Genomic DNA, 18,943 nt, shown 5'->3' on the forward strand with positions numbered 1-18,943 from the left:
CTCTCCCCCTAGACATCTGGGCCTCTTGGAATATCAGCAGTTCTAGGAGATGGAACCTCTAATCACGCATTTACAAGCAGAAACCACTGAAGCATCTTTGTGACCTCTCGTCAAAATTCACCATGAACGCTTGACAGTTCTAACTTACGTATTAATCACACATGTGCACTCTTCCCTGCTCTCACTGTCGTCATCTAGCTGTTAGATGTGGGCATCTCTTCATGAACCTTCAGAAGAGAACCCTCTGCTCCTTACCCATTCTTGTTCTCCTCCTCCCATGCAGTCTCTCTGTTCCTGCCAAAGTGAGCTCATAAAAATGCAAACCTGTTTCTCTGTCTCCGTTTGCTAAGACCTTTGAGCAGCCTTCCATTTGAACAGAGAGTAAAGAACATCATCCTGAAGCACACCTACAGGTCTCTCTGTGCCAGCGCTGACACATGGCTAAAGATACTCCCTGATGCCGCGAAGGCTTCATATTTGGGGATATCATCTAATACTTTCTTTAGCACATCAGCACTGCTTTACTGGATCTGGTATTGAAAGAATTCGACTAGTGGACCCTCAGATAAAATGACACTAATGAGTATCTGAAGCACTGACCTGCAATGAACCATGAGTGAAATGCTTTGAATTAATGATCACAGATATCAACAACTTTTATGAATGAATTTTGTGTCTGTTTAGTCTCACATTCTATGCAAGATGAGCCATGGTGAAGTCGCATAATAGGATTGCTTTCCATTGTCCACTCTCCCTGGGATTGAGAGGAGTTACAAGTGTGGTTTCTGGAATGCGAGCCCTTTCTCTAGGGTTGAGCCGTTCTAAGGTCCAGGGTCTCAGTCTCCTCATCTGTACGATGCCATTGATAACTGTGATTGCCTTGTAGGCCTTTGTAAAATATCAGTGAGAATGTTTGTATATAGCCTGAATAGCACACCTCATGGCCCAGAGAAACATTCCATGCGTGTCTTACTTTACCACTCATGGGGTAAAGGACCAGTGACTTCACGTATTTATGACACAGTGAACTCTTCTTCCAAGCGTTGCCCTGGGAAAAAGCACTCTGGCGAGAATGCACCCATGAATTACTGAATGAACATGCTGCTGCTAAGCCGCTCCAGTCGTGTCCGACTCTGTGCAACCCCATAGATGGCAGCCCACCAGGCTCCCCCGTCCCTGGGATTCTCCAGGCAAGAACACTGGAGTGGGTTGCCATTTCCTTCTCCAATGCATGAAACTGAAAAGTGAAAGTGAAGTCATTCAGTCGTGTCCGACTCTTAGTGACCCCATGGACTGCAGCCTACCAGGCTCCTCCATCCATGGGATTTTCCAGGCAAGAGTATTGGAGTCGGGTGCCACTACCTTCTCTATGTTGCTGCTGCTGCTGCTGCTGCTGCTGCTAACTGGCTTCAGTCGTGTCCGACTCTGTGCGACCCCATAGGTGGCAGCCGAGCAGGCTCCCCCGTCCCTGGGATGCTCCAGGCAGGAGCGCTGGCGTGGGGTGAGCGTGAGGGACACTGAAGCGCTGGCGTGGGGTGAGCGTGAGGGACGCTGAAGCGCTGGCGTGGGGTGAGCGTGAGGGACGCTGATATTGTGCTGTCAGCACCTGCTGTGCACACTTTCTTTAAACACTGAACTCTTGGGATTAGCGCTCTTTCTTGCTCTCACAGCTCATCTATACCACGGGCAATCAGGAAACTTAAACATAATTGTGTTTATGTAATGAGAAGAAATTTTGGCATAACAAGAAATCAGGCATTTATATGTGTCCAGATAAATCAGTATTCTGGAGTCATTGCTCAATCTTCTCTGAAAGTTAATCCAAGGCCAAAGCCATGTTTTTCTCTAACTTTGGTAAATGAAAATTGAAAACAACAGTAAATGCTTTTTTCTGCCTGCCAGATATTTTCTGAGTCCAGGAAGAAAGTATTATTTGAGACGCTGGGTGCGTTTCCCTAGGTTTTGCTGGTGAAATGTCGTACTGCAAGCCTCTTTGGTCAAAAGGATATCCTGAGGTCAGGTCAGGTGTGCCAAGCCTCTCTTTATTTAAAAGCATGTTCTTTTCCTCTTATCCTAGAACCAAACAATTTCCATGAAAATACGATTTTTTCACAGTTTGCATCCATTTCCAGAGTTCTAACTTTGAGGCACCAAATTGACTTGTACAAATGAACATTAGTTTTCCTTTCTTTTGACAAGAAAATTAACATTTGTTCTCATTATTGAGTCCCTTTTCTATCCCAGGAAGCCATAGGTACTTTGCTATAATTTATTTCTTTGGATTGGGTGAGCACTTTGCCAATTTTTCTAATGGCTGTTACTTTTTCTTTTGAACTACGGTGTTGGAGAAGACTCTTGTGAGTCCCTTGGACTGCAAGGAGATCCAACCAGTCTGTCCTAAAAGAGATCAGTCCTGGGTGTTCATTGGAAGGACTGATGTTGAAGCTGAAACTCCAATACTTAGGCCACCTGGTGTGAAGAGCTGACTCATTTGAAAAGACCCTGGTATTGGAAAAGACTGAGGGCAGGAGGAGAAGGGGACGACAGAGGATGAGATGGTTGGATGGCATCACTGACTCAATGGACATGGGTTTGGGTGGAGTCTGGGAGTTGGTGATGGACAGGGAGGCCTGGCATACTGTGGTTCATGGGGTCGCGGAGAGCCGGACACGACTGAGAGACTGAACTGAACTGAACTGAACTGAACTTTTTCTTTCCTCGTGATTTTCTAGATGCTCTTTATGGAACATAGAGCTTAACATCTTTGCAACAAGACTTGCAAATATGTTTTGTATTTTTTCCTAATCTCTTGAGTTTCCTATGGTATTTTGGGGTGCTAGTGATAAGAATCTGCTGCCAGTGCAGGAGACACAAGAGATGTGGGTTCGATCCCAGGATAGGGAAGATCCCCTGGAGAAGGAAATGGCTACCCACTCTAGTATTCTTGTCTGGGAAATTCCATGGACTAAGGAGCCTGGCAGGCTACAGTCCACAGGGCCACAAAGAGTCTGACATGACTGAGCAACTAACACTTCCACTTTCATGGTATTTTCTTTTATAGAGATTTATAAATGTAGCTGAATTTATCAGTCTTCCTCATTCTCCACTCTCCCCCCATAACTGCAATAGTGTTTGTCCACCATTCAGCGAGTCTTTCGTGAATTAGTGTGCAGTGAAAGGCTGGAATACGGCTGTGCTCTGCCTCTCAGAGTCAAGGTTCTTGAGGTTATTTATGGCCTGAATATCATCTTTTCCCACTGTACTAAGTCCTTCAGAAAAATGCCATGGTACTTAACACTGACAAAACATCTGCTCAACTATATACCATTATTTTGTGGACTTGACAAATCTCATTAACAATTATATGTTTCAGAAGGGATCTTTGAAACAAATTCATTAAAGGAACAATCAGAACAATTCTCAGATTCATGAATTGAGATGAGAAATGCAATAAAACTATAAAGGGAAGGCTTTCCTTGATTTATGGAAAAGTAGAGAATTTAACAATTTTCCCCTAATGGAAGGTACTCTTTTTCAGCAAATACAGGGGTATAGATTATTATGTGGATTTATAAGGAGGAAAATGGATTAATATCATAGTTAATCTCTCTATATTATTTTAAAGCATAAAATATTTCATTTGGAAACATTAATAATAGTGTTGATAGAGAATTAGCATTTTCCAAGTACTGAATATATCTCTATGTGTATTTAAGAGAATTTGGACTTTTAGAAAAACCTTATAATGCAAAATCACTACCAGAAACATTCATTGCACTTCCTAGATTTAAAAAAACAAAAACAAAAAACTTGCTCATCAAAATTTTTAAAAAGTGAAACAATCTCCATATTATTCCTTGCTGCATCCCACGCAAAGAGAGCTCCCATAAATAGCACAATTTGCAGTTGATGGTAAGCTTCTCTCGGAGAAAAAATAATAGTTTGTGTTTGTGCCAGATGCTTTTCCAGCATTAAGTGCTATAAAAATTCCCTGAAGTGTGTTCAACAGATAAGGCAGAGTGCCAAAGAATGGCAGAGAATTAAGTTGAACCCTGTTCACATACAGAATCCATTGAGACACCATATGCATATTTCCATTTTAAAATCAAAATGTGGAATTAATTCAACATGCGTTTAATAGACACCCATTTAGAGATCTCTGCTAGGTCCAAGGGATAAAATGATGAGGTCTTTCTCCATTGAGGAGTTTACTCTTTATCAGAAGAAACAGACATTTAGCCCTCGTGGGAAGAACTGGTGCTGAAGCTGAAGCTCCAATACTTTGGCCACCTGATGCGAAGAGCTGACTCATTGGAAAAGACCCTGATGCTGGGAAAGATCGAAGATGGGAGAAGGGGACGACAGAGGATGAGATGGTTGGATGGCATCACTGACTCGATGGACATGAGTTTGAGCAAACCCCAGGAAATAGTGAAGGAAGATAAGCCTGGCATGCTGCAGTCCTCGGGGTCACGGGGAGTTGGACACGAGTCTTGCCTGCCAATGAAGGAGACACAAGATGCAGGTCCGGTCCCTGGGTCGGGAAGATCCCCTGGAGTAGGACATGGCAACCCACTCCAGTATTCTTGCCTAGAGAATTCCATAGACAGAGGAGCCTGGAGGACTAGAGTCCACGGGGTTGTAGAGTCAGACACGACTGAGAACACATGCATTAATAAAGCCCTGCCTCAGTTTCTTCTCTGGCCTCTTACCAATTTCTAGTGATTGGAGAAGGCCAAGAACCCTGGTCAGGTTTCAGATCATGAGGACCAGCTTCCAAAACCCACCATCAGCCAGTTTCCCTTAATCAAGACCCCACCTCTGCAGCCCTGCCATTAGAGGTCATGGAGGCAGCTGTCTGTATTCCCGATAAATAAAAACAGCAATTTCATGACAGAAGCTGGGAAAAATCTCTCAAATTGACTCTTTTGCTCAAATAAGTGCTATCTTATCGTCCACATTAGATACTTGAAAAATTAAGTACTTGCTATTTAAAAATCCTCAAGTTTCTAGATGAGTTGAGAAGCTATGAAAAAGGTAAGTTAGTCCATCTAGATTATTTCTTCACAACCACACACTGACAGGGTAAGAAGAAAGTTTTGCGTGCTCAGTCACTCAGTCGTGTCCGGCTCTCTGTGACCCCATGGACTGTAGCCCGCCAGGCTCCTCTGTCCATGGGGTTATCCAGGCAGGAATACTGCAGTGGGTTGCCATTTCCTCCTCCAGGGAATCTTCCTGACCCAGGAATTGAACCTGAATCTCTTACATCTCCTGCACTGGCAGTTCTTTACTGTTAGTGCCACCTGGGAAATCCAAGTAAAAGTTAGATTGACCTACTGTATCTGAGAAATTTTTATATGTCTCTCTTTCTCCATGTTTATTTAGATTTTTTTTTTTTTCAGTGACAAGTGGTAGTGTATAAAAATGACTTTCCCCTAGTGGTATTATCTTCTTTTTCTATTTTTCTGTTTCTGTGGCAGTTACTATTCATTTCTGTATTGAAGAGTACAGAAGACAGGAACACATTTAAAGTAAGGCATCAATCATTTGAGCTCAGAAAGAACACTCTTAATTGAATCATGTTTTTCACTTTGAGACTCAAGCAAGTGAATTTTCATTTTTATTCCTACTGTAGTCATCTACCTCTGTGTTAACTGCACAATCACAAATTAAAATAAATACTCTTTATGGGATATGTAATTAAGGAATAGAAATATCTATCTCACATCATTTTCCCTATTGAGTAAGAGAATTTGAAAAGTACATGTCTTCACATTAGAAAGGAAAATGTGTAACAATGAGCTATTCTATCTTCAAATTTCTCCTTCAAATATTTTGTTAAATATTTGAGTATTTGAGTGGAGTAACTGTGAAGTAAGTAAGCCACTCTTTTGGCTTACTAGAGTGGCCTTTATTTGCCTACTGGCTAGGAGTTTCCTTCAGTTAAAAGAGCCTTACATAGATAAAGAAAAAATTTTACTCATGGCTAACACTGGATCAGTTAATGCCTAAATATAATAGTGAATTAGATACTTGTTTTAGTGAAGTGTTAAGAGTTATGACACAGGGCTTTGCTTTTGTTTTTTATTTATTATTATTATTAAGCTGGTGATTCCTCCAGCCCCCACAAAATGGATCAAACCAGAACACCCAACACTGGCACAAATATTGGGGTCAGAGTTCATGCTGCAACGCGAATTAGCTTGGAGAGAAAAGATTAAATATACAGAGAGAACCACAAGGACTTGGAGAGCATTCGTGTGGAGTTTGAGAGCTATATGATTTCCAGGGCTGATCTGCTATTTTGCATTCATCCCTCTTTGATAGAAGTTCCCCAATTATGTGTGTTATCTGAGTTATTTTTTACTTGTTTTTTAAAACAATTATTGGAGTGTAGTTGATTTAGAATGCTGTGTTGGTTTCGGGTGTACAGCAAAGCGAATCAGTTAAACATATGCATAAACCCACTCTTTTTTTTAGATTTTTTCCCCTGTAGGTCATTATAGAGTATTGATTCGAGTTCCCTGTGCTATACAGCAGGTTATGGTAATTTACTTTATATATAGTAGTGTGTATTGGAGAAGGCACTGGCACCCCACTCCAGTACTCTTGCCTGGAAAATCCCATGGACGAGGAGCCTGGTGGGCTGCAGTCCATGGGGACCTGAAGAGTTGGACACAACTGAGCGACTTCACTTTCACTTTTCACTTTCATCCATTGGAGAAGGAAATGGCAACCCACTCCAGTGTTCTTGCCTGGAGAATCCCAGGGATGGGGAAGCCTGATGGCTGCCGTCTACAAGGTCACACAGAGTCAGACGCAACTGAAGCGACTTAGCAGCAGCAGTAGCAGCAGTGTGTATATATGTCAGCCCCAAACCCCCAACTTATCCCTCCCCCATTTATCCCCTAGTAACCAGAAGTTAAGGGCAGAAGAATTGATGCTTTTGAACTGTGGTGTTGGAGAATACTCTTTAGAGTCCCTTGGACTGCAAGGAGATCTAACCAGTCCATCCTAAGGGAGATCAGTCCTGGGTGTTCATTGGAGGGACTGATGTTGAAGCTGATACTCCAATACTTTGGCCACCTGATGTGGAGAGCTGACTCATTTGAAAAGACCCTTATGATAGGAGGGATTGGGGGCAGGAGGAGAAGGGGATGACAGAAGATGAGATGGTTGGATGGCATCACCGATACCATGGGTTTGGATCGACTCCGGGAGTTGGTGATGGACAGGGAGGCCTGGCATGCTGCAGTTCATGGGGTCGCAAAGAGTCGGACATGACTGAGTGACTGAACTGAACTGAACTGAAGCGGAAGTTTGTTTTCTGTACCTGTGACTCTAATTTTTTTGTAAATAAGTTCGTTTGTACCCCCTTTTTTTAGGTTCCAGATATAAGTGATGCATATGTTCGTCTTTCTTCACTTCATACTTCCCTCGCTCAGAATGACAATCTCTGGGTCCATCTCTGTTGTTGCAAATCTCATCATTTAGTTCTTTTTGTAGCTGAGCAATATTCTATATACACTCATCTTCTTCCTTTATGTGTTCATCTGTCAGTGGACATTTAGGTTGTTTTCACACCCTGGCCATGGTGAGCAGTGGTGCAGTCAGCACTGGGGCGCGTGCGTCTTTCTAATGACGGCTTTCTTGGAGTCTATGCGCAGGAGTGGGATTGCTGAGTCATGTGGTACTTTCATTTTTAGTTTTCTAGGGGCGTCCACACTGTTCACCATCGTGGTTGTACCAGCTTACATTACCACACAGTGTAGGAGGTTTCCTCTTTCTCCAGCATTTATAGTTTGTACATTTTGTAATGGTGGCCTTTATGGCTTGTTTTTAAGGAAAGAAAATTCTGATTATTTTTCTTGAGTAACACACATTACTCACAGTTAGACATATGTAAAGATTCAATCTTCAAATTACTATATGTTAATCTGTAAAAATCTAGATGTTAGCTACTTATACAGGATGGAGCTATCTCTGGAGAAAATGCACTAATATTTCGGAATGTGAGTGGTCCCGAAACTGTAGTATGCTTCAGGAAAACGTGGACAGCTTTTAAAATATGGATTGCCGAGCCTCGTACCCATAGTTTCTGATTCAATGAGTTTGAGATAAAAGTTGAGAATTTGCATTCCTTTTTTTTTTTTCAAACTCACAGAATATCATCTTATTGCTTTTTTAAAAACTGAAGTAGAGTTTATGTACAATATTGTGTTGGTTAAAGTGCACAGCACAGTTATTCATTGTTTTTTTTTTTTTTTCCCAGATTATATTCCATTATAGGTTTTTTTTTTCTTTTTTTAAATTTATTTTAATTGGAGGCTAATTACTTTACAATATTGTAGTGGTTTTGCCATACATTGACATGAATCAGCCATGGGTGTACACGTAGATATTGGGTGCAATTCTCTGCATTTCTATTAAGCTCCCAGCTGCTGCTGCTGCTGCTACCAGTCTTGGGACCACACTTTGAGAACTAATGCTTTATATGAATCAGACATGACTGAGCGACTGAACTGAACTGAAGTGAAACTGAGAGCTGATAATAAATTAAAAAGAATCATTATAAACCTTAAAAACCTTTTCTTGGTATATATAAAAGTGATCTCTAAAATATTTACAAGCCACTGATCAGTGAGAATGCATATTGATCTTAAGCCATATGGCTGATCCTGTGCCTTTGCCCTGGATATTAGATATGAGTGAGTGTATGTAACATGAGAAAAACTGTACGGAGAAAAACACAGACTTTAAACTTTTTTTTTTTCCCCAGGAATACTTTGTCAATAGTTTTCAAAATAAAAACTTTGTGTTTTAGTTTTAGTTTTAGTTTTCAGGATACTATATTATTTTATCATTTCATGATTTTTGATCTACAAAACAGTCTAAAGTTTTGAAATCAGATAATTTTCTTTAAAAAAGAGAAAAGAGAGCTTCCATGGTGACTCGGTGGCACAGAATCTGCCTACCAGTCAGGAGACACAGGTTTGATCCTTGATCCAGGAAGATCGCCCACTGTGCCACAGGGCGGCTTAGTCCTGGGGCCGCAACTGGTGGAGCCCACGCACCATACAGCCCGTGCTCTCCAGCAGGAGAGGCTAAGGCAAGGTGAAGCCTGGGCAGCCGAAGGGCAGCCCTCCCTTGCCACAGCCAGAGAGAAAGCTTTGTAGCCGGGAAGGCCCTGCACAGCCAAAAATAAATAAATACATTAAAAAAAAAAAAATTCCTGTCTTCAAGTAGTAAATCTCTTCTCTCCCCAGAGGATGGTAACTTCTTTGATAACCACTCCTTATTTTTCTGATGTTACATTTTAATAGGATTATGTTCGTTTTGTCTTAGTAAAAATTTAATGTGACACAATTAAATGATGTCAGAAACTAGCAAAGTCCATCTTGTTCATTTTGAAAACAGGGGTTTGTGAAAATTAATTGGTTACATAATCAGATATGTCTGTTTATAGTAAATGTCCTTTTTAAAAAAAAATATGTCAAGACACTTTATGCAAAAGACAGGTAGAGTAAAACTGTCCAAGGCTTTGGTGATAATGGAGCAAAAGAATACCTATTCGTTACATTTGCAGTGGGTTTCACAGGAAAACAGTGGTTTATAACAAAACTTGTAAAATAAATGTGTGTGTGTGTGCATTTCTTTCAAAATGTTGAAGCACCTCTTTCAAATGTTAGCCATTAAGCGATTATTTTTATCTACTCTGGAACGTCAGTTGCATTTAAACTGGAAGACTTCTTGAAATGCTAAAGACAAAACTTGAAGATTGAGAATTCTGACTGGCTGCTGATGACGGATGTGGGAATGACATTTAAAGTGGCGGCACGCTTTTCTGCAGGAATGCGTGTACATATCTTTAATGTCAGCACTTGCCTCTGGGATGACACTTGTCAGATTTCATGGTGTCATGTGCTAGTTCAAGGTCGTAGTAGAGATTTTTATTGCGCAATACCTGAATATTCCACTTATGATCTAAAAGCAACTTTTTGAAGCCAAATTTGTTGGCAAATTTGAAGCCAAATTGTTGAAGCCAGTTCTTCTTTTACTGTTCCCTTCTCTGGGTACTCTAGTCCCTTAATTATCTTTGAGTTTCAAAATGCAGAGTTCTGACATCTGTAATGAAGTCGTAGACTTACTTAATCTTGAAATCGTTCCTGTGAAAAATAATTGTTCACTTGCGTTGGATGGTTCCCAGGTTTCTGGAGATGACTTGACTCAGAGACTGGCTAATAAATAATAGGAGACAGCCTTGGAGGGAAAAAGGCATACTACACTGCCCAGCACCTTTCTGCCCAAAGGAAAAGCAGATGAGACCCAAAGAGGCATCTCTGGCCTACTACTGCTTTAAAAAAAAAAATTCTCCCAGAAGGATTCCTTCCTAGGTTGAAGTTTTGTCTACAATCACAGAAAAATTAGATGTGGCTGAAAAATCTATCCAGTTCAGTGAAGTGAGATAATGGGGTAAGGAGAGCTGGATGGACCCTCTTTCCTTACACAAGAACACACCTTTAGCAACACATCTGTATCAAGACGAGCCAAGAGTTAAGGGGCTTGCATAAACCTGGACTGAGCTAGATATTATCATGGGCTTCCCCTGTGGCTCAGTGGCAAAGAATCCACGTACAGTGCAGGAGATACGGGTTCAGTCCCTGGGCCAGGAAGATCCCCTGGAGAAGGAAATGGCAACCCACTCCATATCCTTGCCTGGAGAATCCCATGGACAGAGGAGCCTGGGGGGCTACAGTCCATGGGGTGGCAGAGAGCTGGACACAACTGAGTGACTAAACAACAACAGAGACGATCGTACTAAGCGAAGTAAGTCAGAAAGAGAAAGGCAGATGCTCTGCGGCGTCCCTTACATGTGGAATCTAAATATGATACAAATGAACCTATCTGTGAAACAGCAACAGAATCACAGTCGTAGAGAACAAGCCGGGGGTGGCGAAGGGGGGTGGGGACGGGGGAGGAACGGTGTGAGAGGGTGCGGTGAGCAGATGCAGACTGCTGCAAAAGGGATGGATTAACAGCAAAGGCGTGCTGTATAGCACAGGAGACTATAGTCAGTATCCTACGATAAACCGCAGTGTAAAAGAACATCTAAAAAGTCAGGATGGTTAAGCAGTGTACATAGACATAAAAATCAATACCAGTGCGATTAATGCAAGCGCAGTCCAATAAATTCTTCAAACGTAGGGTCAATGACAAAGAACACTTGAAATATCCAGAGGGTCTACACTGCATTTCCAGCTCGTAGCCCCACACCCACACCCAACACACACATACCCTGCATCACAGTCAGCCTCCGCCCCGCATCACCATTTCCCGAAATTCTACACGCCATGGTCTCGCCATAGCAGTTTGGACTTTGATACCACTCAACCTTTATTTTTTTAATCTGTGGAAGGCTCAGTTGCTTACTTAATAGCAGATTTTTAAAAATTAAGATAATTGTTATCAGAGTGCTTTGGGACTGTAATTCAGTTAACGAGTGCATATGCTTTTTGTCTTGTTTTGCTTTGCTTTTTAATATGCCAGGTCTTGACTGGGACCCACCGACGGTCGGTAATTTGATCACCCCCTTTTCCCCACAATGCCCTGAGCTATTTCACTTATCGAAAGCATGGGCTCAGCTGTATCTGTGCAGACAGTATTTGTTTTATTGATGTAAGTACAGTCTTAACTGGCAGTATTCCTTTGGAGTAACTTTCTTAATATTCAAAAGAGTGACAAGCACTTGGTCCTATGGTGTATTAAAGTCTTATCTGATTGGAAATGCCACTGAGAGTATAGGTTTGCCAGGGACCTTAAAGTGTACATTAAGTGCACATTTTGAAAGTACACGCAGGGCTAGCACTGCTCACCCCGCCTGTATTTTCATATGTGTTGTATATGCAGCATCCACTTCTGTACCAGGAGAAGGAGAGGAACCTTCCTCTAAGGGAAAGTGCATCCTGAGCTGTCTGGAGAAGATGACTGAGTACATGTCGTGGATTTAATTGAATACAGCATCATGCCCTCAAAAGATATATCCAAAGGATTTGATTTATTAAAATAAGTGAGGCAGGAGAAAAAAGGGACACCGCTCCATCCTTCAGAATAGCGTCCTCCATGTAGGCTCAAACCAATCCAGTCCGTGTTCCTCAATGCACGATGACAAGCCTTAACTGCAGACTTTGACCCACACTCTGTCTTTGATGTTGTGTGTTGTTGGAAAACTGATGCCTGAGTGTCCTCTCTGTTCAAACTGTTTCTAATATACAGTTTCCTTGTCCAGTGTTCTTTCAATAAGGGTACCTAGGCCTTGAGGATACTTGTCAGAATGATGCAAATGAAGGTGTGGATTATATATTTCCCTATTTATAAAAAGAGATTCTACCACAACACCCTCCCTACCAGAGTTGCTGTGACAGAGGACAGTGTGACTGTTATTTTCCGGCAAAACGGAACGTGGAGATTGAATAAGTCACGGGAAGTGGTGTCTGCATACTTAGTCCTCCACTGCGATTTCTTCCTTGTGAGGTGGCAATTTTAAAGCTTTTGAACTGGAAAACCTTCCAATCCAAAATCTCCCTGCCTGCTTCCACCTCACCTGAAGCCATGACAGGCACCCCTCCACCAGTAAATTAATATTAATAAACACATTTTAAAGATGATGTTGTAACTCAACTAATGTCTCTCTGGTACCAAAAAATAATGTTAGGAGAATATAAATGTGGGAAAATGCAGATTTCTAAGAATTTCAGAAAGCACAAACAAAAGAATTGCATCGGCCCATGAAGTAGTCGAAACACAGTGGATCTCCCTGGCAAAGGACCAGGGCACAAAAGACCCACGCGTTGCAAGGATGCCCCTGCCTTGGACTTCTCAGACTACCCTCTGTGAGAAGCAAGGAAAAGGAAAGAAGGGTAAAGCTGCCCGGCTTCCATGGCTCCATGTGGGCTCCACAGGCCTTTGCTTTTGAACTCTCACACTTCAGTCTCAGTCTCTGGGGTGCCCACTTGTGTTGCTGTTGGTGAATTCTTCCTGGTAGACACCTGTTGGGTCCTGTGTCAATAAGACCCACTGTAGAAGGAGAAAGCACGTCTCCTGAGCCAAGAAGGTGAGAGCTGCTCTTTTCCAGGGCCCTTGTTAACCCTGGGAGCCCAGCATCTTTGGGGACAGAAAAAATGCAATACAAACTCTCATTTCTTTCCCCCACTCCACAAAGACAGTGCTGTTGCCATGTGAGTGTGCAGCTCCACTTCTCTGAAGAGAGGCAATAGAGCACTTCTCCCTTCCATCTAGAGGTTTTAGAACTGCTTCCCATTGCTCCATAGCATCATTCTCAGCAGAACCCCACTGCTTGGCCATGGCCAGGGTTAGCTTGAATGGTACCTATTATTGAAAGGGAGTCTGTATCTGCAGTAATACAGAGAATGCCAGTTGAGAAATGAGCCTGATTGCATGGTTCATTTTGTTCTCCTTTGTAGAGCCAGGCTGCGGCCCACTACAAAGGCACAAAACATGCCAAGAAGCTCAGAGCACTGGAAGCCACGAAAACTAAGCAGAAACCTGTCACTGCCAAGGACAGCGCAAAGACCACCTTCACCTCCATCACCACCAATACCATCAATGCCAGCTCTGACAAAACAGGTTATGCCACGCTCTCTGTTGTCTTGTCCTCCTCATCCTTGTCGTGTGGGGCTCCTTCCCTGGTCTGCTACTGATGTTCCCGCCACCCTGGTTCACGCCTGACCCATCTCTCTGTGTAATGGTACTGCCCGCCCCCCACATTTTCCCAATACCCTTGAGAGACGGATGATCACTAGTAATATTGCAGATTCTGTGCTGGAAACAGTCCAATGGCTGCTTTTGAGGAACACAGGAGTCACAAGGGCGTTTGAAGCCACAGCCCTTTTTGAGAAGGGCCCCTTTCAGTGTGTCTCATCTGCATCTTGTATGCAGCACCTTCTCCCAGAACTGCGTGGCAGATTTTATTTCCCTGTGAGTACACAGCAGACTATGCCAAAAGAATCGCAAAGGCCCCCGTAACGGCATTACTACTGACAGGGCTTATCCTCATAAATCCCAAATATTGCATTCTTTTAAGTAGTGGCTGTGTGAATCTGGGCTTGTTATGGCTGGGTAACCTTCCCTCTGCATATACAGGTAAGTGTTATTGATGCCAATTATTCTTTTTAACAGTCCTCACAGTGAAATAATGGCCTCTGAAGGGTCCCTTGACATAGCTCCTCAAACAGTTTATTCATAACAAGGGAAGCCGGGGCAGGGGTGGGGCGGTTCCATAAGCTGGCATTGTAAAATATAAGACCACTGGTCCTCAGAACGTACACAAAAGGAAAGCAGTGTGATCCATGGATCCGCCTTGAATAAATCACTTTCTAAGAACACAAGGGCTGCTACGTATCAGTGGCTTCCCAGTCCCCACAGATAGCAGGAAGCATTGATGTTGTCATCGATGGCAATGTCTTACCTGGAAGAGATCTGCTGGCCTTGGCTGATAAAAACATAAAACCAACAGCGAATGAACACAACAGATTAAAGCAACTTTATTACACGAGGTACGCCCATGAGATGTGCACAGCATCCTCAGAGGGTCTGGAGAGATGCTTGCTCCTGTGTGAGTCTGTGAGGGGTGACGGTATTCCCCCGAGTCCCCGGAGTGCATGTTATGTACTCCACGTGAGCATCACCGTGGATGCAGTCTGCCTCCTCTGTGAGGCCCCGTGTCTCCTCTGAAGCCGGGACGTCTTGTTGCCTCTGTGCCCTGGCACCGGCCTGATGGGCTGTGGGTGCTGAGGAAACTGTTGGCTGGATTTTCTCAGCCTTTTAATTCTCTGATTCATCCAATTTTGTGTCCCAACATATAAAAGGAAAAAAAAATTGTCATGTTCATTTCTTTGAAGGTCTGAGTAAGAGCTGAATCATACCATCGCATTAGTTCAGATGTAAGACCTTGTATGGAAAACATTACCCTTTTCTCTGTTAATTGAAAATTCACTGCCTTATTTTGGGGACTGTAGGAGAAGTCATGAAGCAAGTGAGTGTCATTTTTCTCCCAGATATTGGGGCACAAACTGGGATTCCCTAAAGCCATGCTCGTCACAAGGATCTACATTTCATTTGCAAAATGATGGTAGATAGGAATAATAAAGATGTAAATTTGATGTAAAAGATTTGATATACAAAGATGAGTTTGATGTCCAGACTTTGATGTAAATTTTTGCTTGCTCTCAAACTTTTCTATTCCCAGACATTTTTATCAATAATGGCTGTTTGGGTTACTTTGACATCTCTTTAAAATGCAAAAGAATCCCTCTATACGGAGAATGAGCACCATGTAATATATATACATACATATATGTATACACACATGTATATATATATATATATACATATATATGTACATGCTGAGTAGACCTGCTCATTTGGCTTAAGAAAGGCTCCCTTGTGAGTTCATTTTTATTATTTAAATGAGTTGCGAATGCATACCTCCATCCCTCACCTTAGGGACTAGAATGGAAAGGATCACAGCCACCAGGGCTCTGTCTTCTAAGAGGATGAGTGGAAACTAGTTGGGTTGGGTAGTGGGGGAGAGCTGACATAAAACAGACAGATTCCCAGTGGAGACCCCAGCCTCACCTAGTGGTTGGAGTGTGCTGAAGTGGTGAAGGGCCCTTACTAGCTGGAGCTGGAGAAAATGTCAGAAGCCAGAGGGAGAATAAAGTCTGCAAAGTTATCTTAAAGCCAAAAGAAGGAGGAGATGGATGTCTGGAAGGTCTCTGCCTTTCTGACCCATGGGGGCCTCTGCTTGCAAAGAGACAGATCGTATGGGTTGAAACACTGATAATTCCAGCACACTCACTGGATATCTTAGGCCAAAGTCTAACCTTCCCTGGGATTTCTGCAAAACCACCTATGAAAAGTAGTCCAGAAAGCCCTTGGAATATCATAGATTCTCATCCCATTTTATTGCAATATGAATCCGAGGCCCCTGTGCTGGCAAACTGGAGTTTTCTTAAAGCTCTTAGCTGTCCTTTTTATTACTGTCCGTGTCCTCATACTGATTAGAAAGGAATACAACTCTGGAAACACAATGGGTCTCTGAGCTAGTTTCTTAGAATAATTAAATAAGTATTTAATTATTTATTTAATCTCTTCTTGGAGACAGAAGGAGAGAGAAGAGTCTGAAATCAGGGACCCTGTATGTTTTAATAATAACAAATTGTAACTTGCTTAACATACAAAGTTGTGAGCAGCTGGAGGCTGATCACTGAATGGTGTCTCCTGCTCACCACTGCATTTTTTAAAGGCAATTGGTTTATATATATATATAAATTTGGCAAAATTAGTGAAAGTGATTTAACCTTTCTATACATTTTATGCATGCATAAGTCACACAACTTTGCCAAATTTATATATATATATATATATATATATATAGGTATATATATACCAATTGCCTTTAAAAAATGCTTGAGTATACAGTGATTTGATAAGAGAAGGTTGGGCAACAATAGTGAAAAAAAAAAAAACCAGCAAGAAGTGGTGTGGACTTGAATTTAAAAATTGCTTTGTCTTCTCTAAAATACAAGAAATAGAATACTCATGAAAAAATATTCTCATTCCAAATCTACTTATTAAAAAAAAATTAGACAAATAATTCCTTTGAAATTCCTATATCATGTATTTTTAATTGCTGTCTTAGGCTAACAAATATCTGACATGATCCACTGGCTAAACTCTTAGTCCCTGGACTTTCCTGATTTTGGAATTCTCTTCCATCCCTTCAGTCTGCAGGCTGCAGTGGTGAGCAGTAGATGCCATTCAGTGATCAGCCTCCAACTGCTCCCAGAAAGCCTTCTTTCCCTGCTGCTAAGCAAGAGCACACTCCTTGACAGCAATGCTTGATTTCAGCTCTTTCAATCTAATGAGGAGTGCTAGATTGGTGGATTTCACACAGAAAAATTTACAGGCAAAAATAAAAATTTTTTAAATATTTGGAACACTCAGATTTGTTGGTATGGGAGGGTGATTACTGTTCATTATAGAATATTTTAAGGAGCAAATATTTCCAAAGTTGACCAGAATAACTGTCTGATCTAATAACTGTTTTAGGATTTTTAATTATTTATTTATTTTAAAATTGAAGCATAATTGATTTTACAATGTTGTGTTAGTTTCAAGTGTACAGGTGTGTGTATATACATGCATATATGTACATATATATATATATTCTTTCACATTTTTTCCTTTATAGATAATTGTAAGATATTGAGTATAGTTCCCTGTGCTAAACAGTAGGACCTTGCTATTTATCTGCTTTATATACAGTAGTGTGTATCTGTTAATCCCAAACTCCTAATTTATCCTTGCCCTTATGTTCATGCAAATTCTTAATACAGAAAAAGTAATCATGATATTAAGAAATTATGCTTAAAGTAACTTGGGAAATGTAACTCCGTTGGCTCTTTCTGTGAAATGACAGTTCACAATTGTTGGATTAAGTCTCGTTGGTGGGAAGTCACCCTCTGGTCTTTCTTTACTTTCCCTTCCTGGAGACTTTTATTCGTTCCCTTGATCTGTCCGTTAGTTAGGCTAGGTGACACTGCAGTAACAAGCCACGGCTTTTACAGCCGCTAATGATCTCTCACACCCCATGTAGCAGCCCTGCTGTCTTTCCCATGTTAATTTAACTCTGGGGCCAGGCTGATGAAGCGGTCACTACGTGAACATCACCAGTTCTTTGGAAGAGGGGAAGAGAAGGGTGTGAATCAGTAGACTTTTACAGTTTTTTAATGGGAATGACACATAACTCTTCTCTCGCTTTCCCTGGTGAGCTGCATGGTCAAGCCTGGTTGTAAAGGGCGGAGAGGGATATTCTCTTCTGGGAAGGGAGGCAGCTAATAGTGAGCAATAAAGCATCACTTCCCACCGTGGCTCCCACTGCCCCGTGCTTGAGTCTCAGTGGCCGCACCTCAGCTTTGTCCTCCTAAGACCTGACCTGACCTCTGTGGCTTATGGGTCACTCACTTGGGTGGGTTGGCAGCACTTCTGTTTTGCAAGTTCAAAAAAAAAAAAATAAGAAGCCTAACTGACCATCCCCTCCAACTTTCTGTCCCTGCTGTCTTTCCAAGCCCTGCAGCCTGTAGATCTGAAACCTTCCGGCTGCCGTAGCCTCTGCCTCCTGCCTCAGTCTGTGCATCTCCTTAGTGGCCGGAATGCACTCTCCTCACGTTCCGAGGAAGCATCTTTCACCCTTGCAAGCATGATTTCTCCCCATGTCCTGGCCTCATGGATCTCTGTTTTTACCCTTACACTTGCCTTCAAGTCAAAGTGTTAATCACTCAGTCGTGTCCAACTCTCCCCATGGACTGCAGCCCACCAGACTCCTCTGTCCATGGGATTCTCCAGGCAAGAATACTGGAGTGGGTGGCCATTGCCTTCTCCATGGAATCTTCCCAGCCCAGGGATCGAACCTGGGTCTCTCACATTGGCAGGCGGCTTCTTTACCATCTGAGCCACCAGGGAAGCCCCTACAGTTGCCTTAGTCTCCGTGCAAATCCAGTGGCCTCCATCCGGGGCCCTGACAACCGCACCCTTCACCCCCCGCCCGTTTACAGGAGCCAGTGTAAGTCCGAGCGCTCACCCACTCATCACCCACTCCATCCGGGGCCCTGACAACCGCACCCTTCACCCCCCGCCCGTTTACAGGAGCCAGTGTGAGTCCGAGCGCTCACCCCCTCATCACCCGCTCAGAAAGCTTCAGGGAGCCTGTACGCTGGACCTCATGGTCCCCCGTGGTTTGACCGCAACCTACTTTTTCAAACGTTTTTTCGGTTATTTCCCTGCAATATTCTTCTCTAGAGACCGATCCCCCTGTGCCTTTGTATCTAATACTGTGCTTCTAAATTTCTCCCTGAAAAGTGGG

At 42.5% G+C, this 18,943-nt stretch overlaps 1 protein-coding gene across 3 annotated transcripts in view; it reads left to right on the forward strand.

Moving 5' to 3' along the window:
• The window catches only part of ZNF385D (zinc finger protein 385D), a 981,977-nt gene that overhangs the window by 866,612 nt on the left and 96,422 nt on the right, over window positions 1–18,943 (forward strand). For all 3 annotated transcript variants that reach the window (XM_070781567.1, XM_070781569.1, XM_070781568.1), the window contains one exon: window positions 13,482–13,644. In XM_070781567.1, the coding sequence (XP_070637668.1) occupies window positions 13,482–13,644 (163 nt within the window). The remainder of the gene's footprint in view (window positions 1–13,481; window positions 13,645–18,943) is intronic.

The sequence above is a fragment of the Bos indicus genome, chromosome 27 (assembly GCF_029378745.1).
Source record: "Bos indicus isolate NIAB-ARS_2022 breed Sahiwal x Tharparkar chromosome 27, NIAB-ARS_B.indTharparkar_mat_pri_1.0, whole genome shotgun sequence".
NCBI lineage: Eukaryota > Metazoa > Chordata > Mammalia > Artiodactyla > Bovidae > Bos > Bos indicus.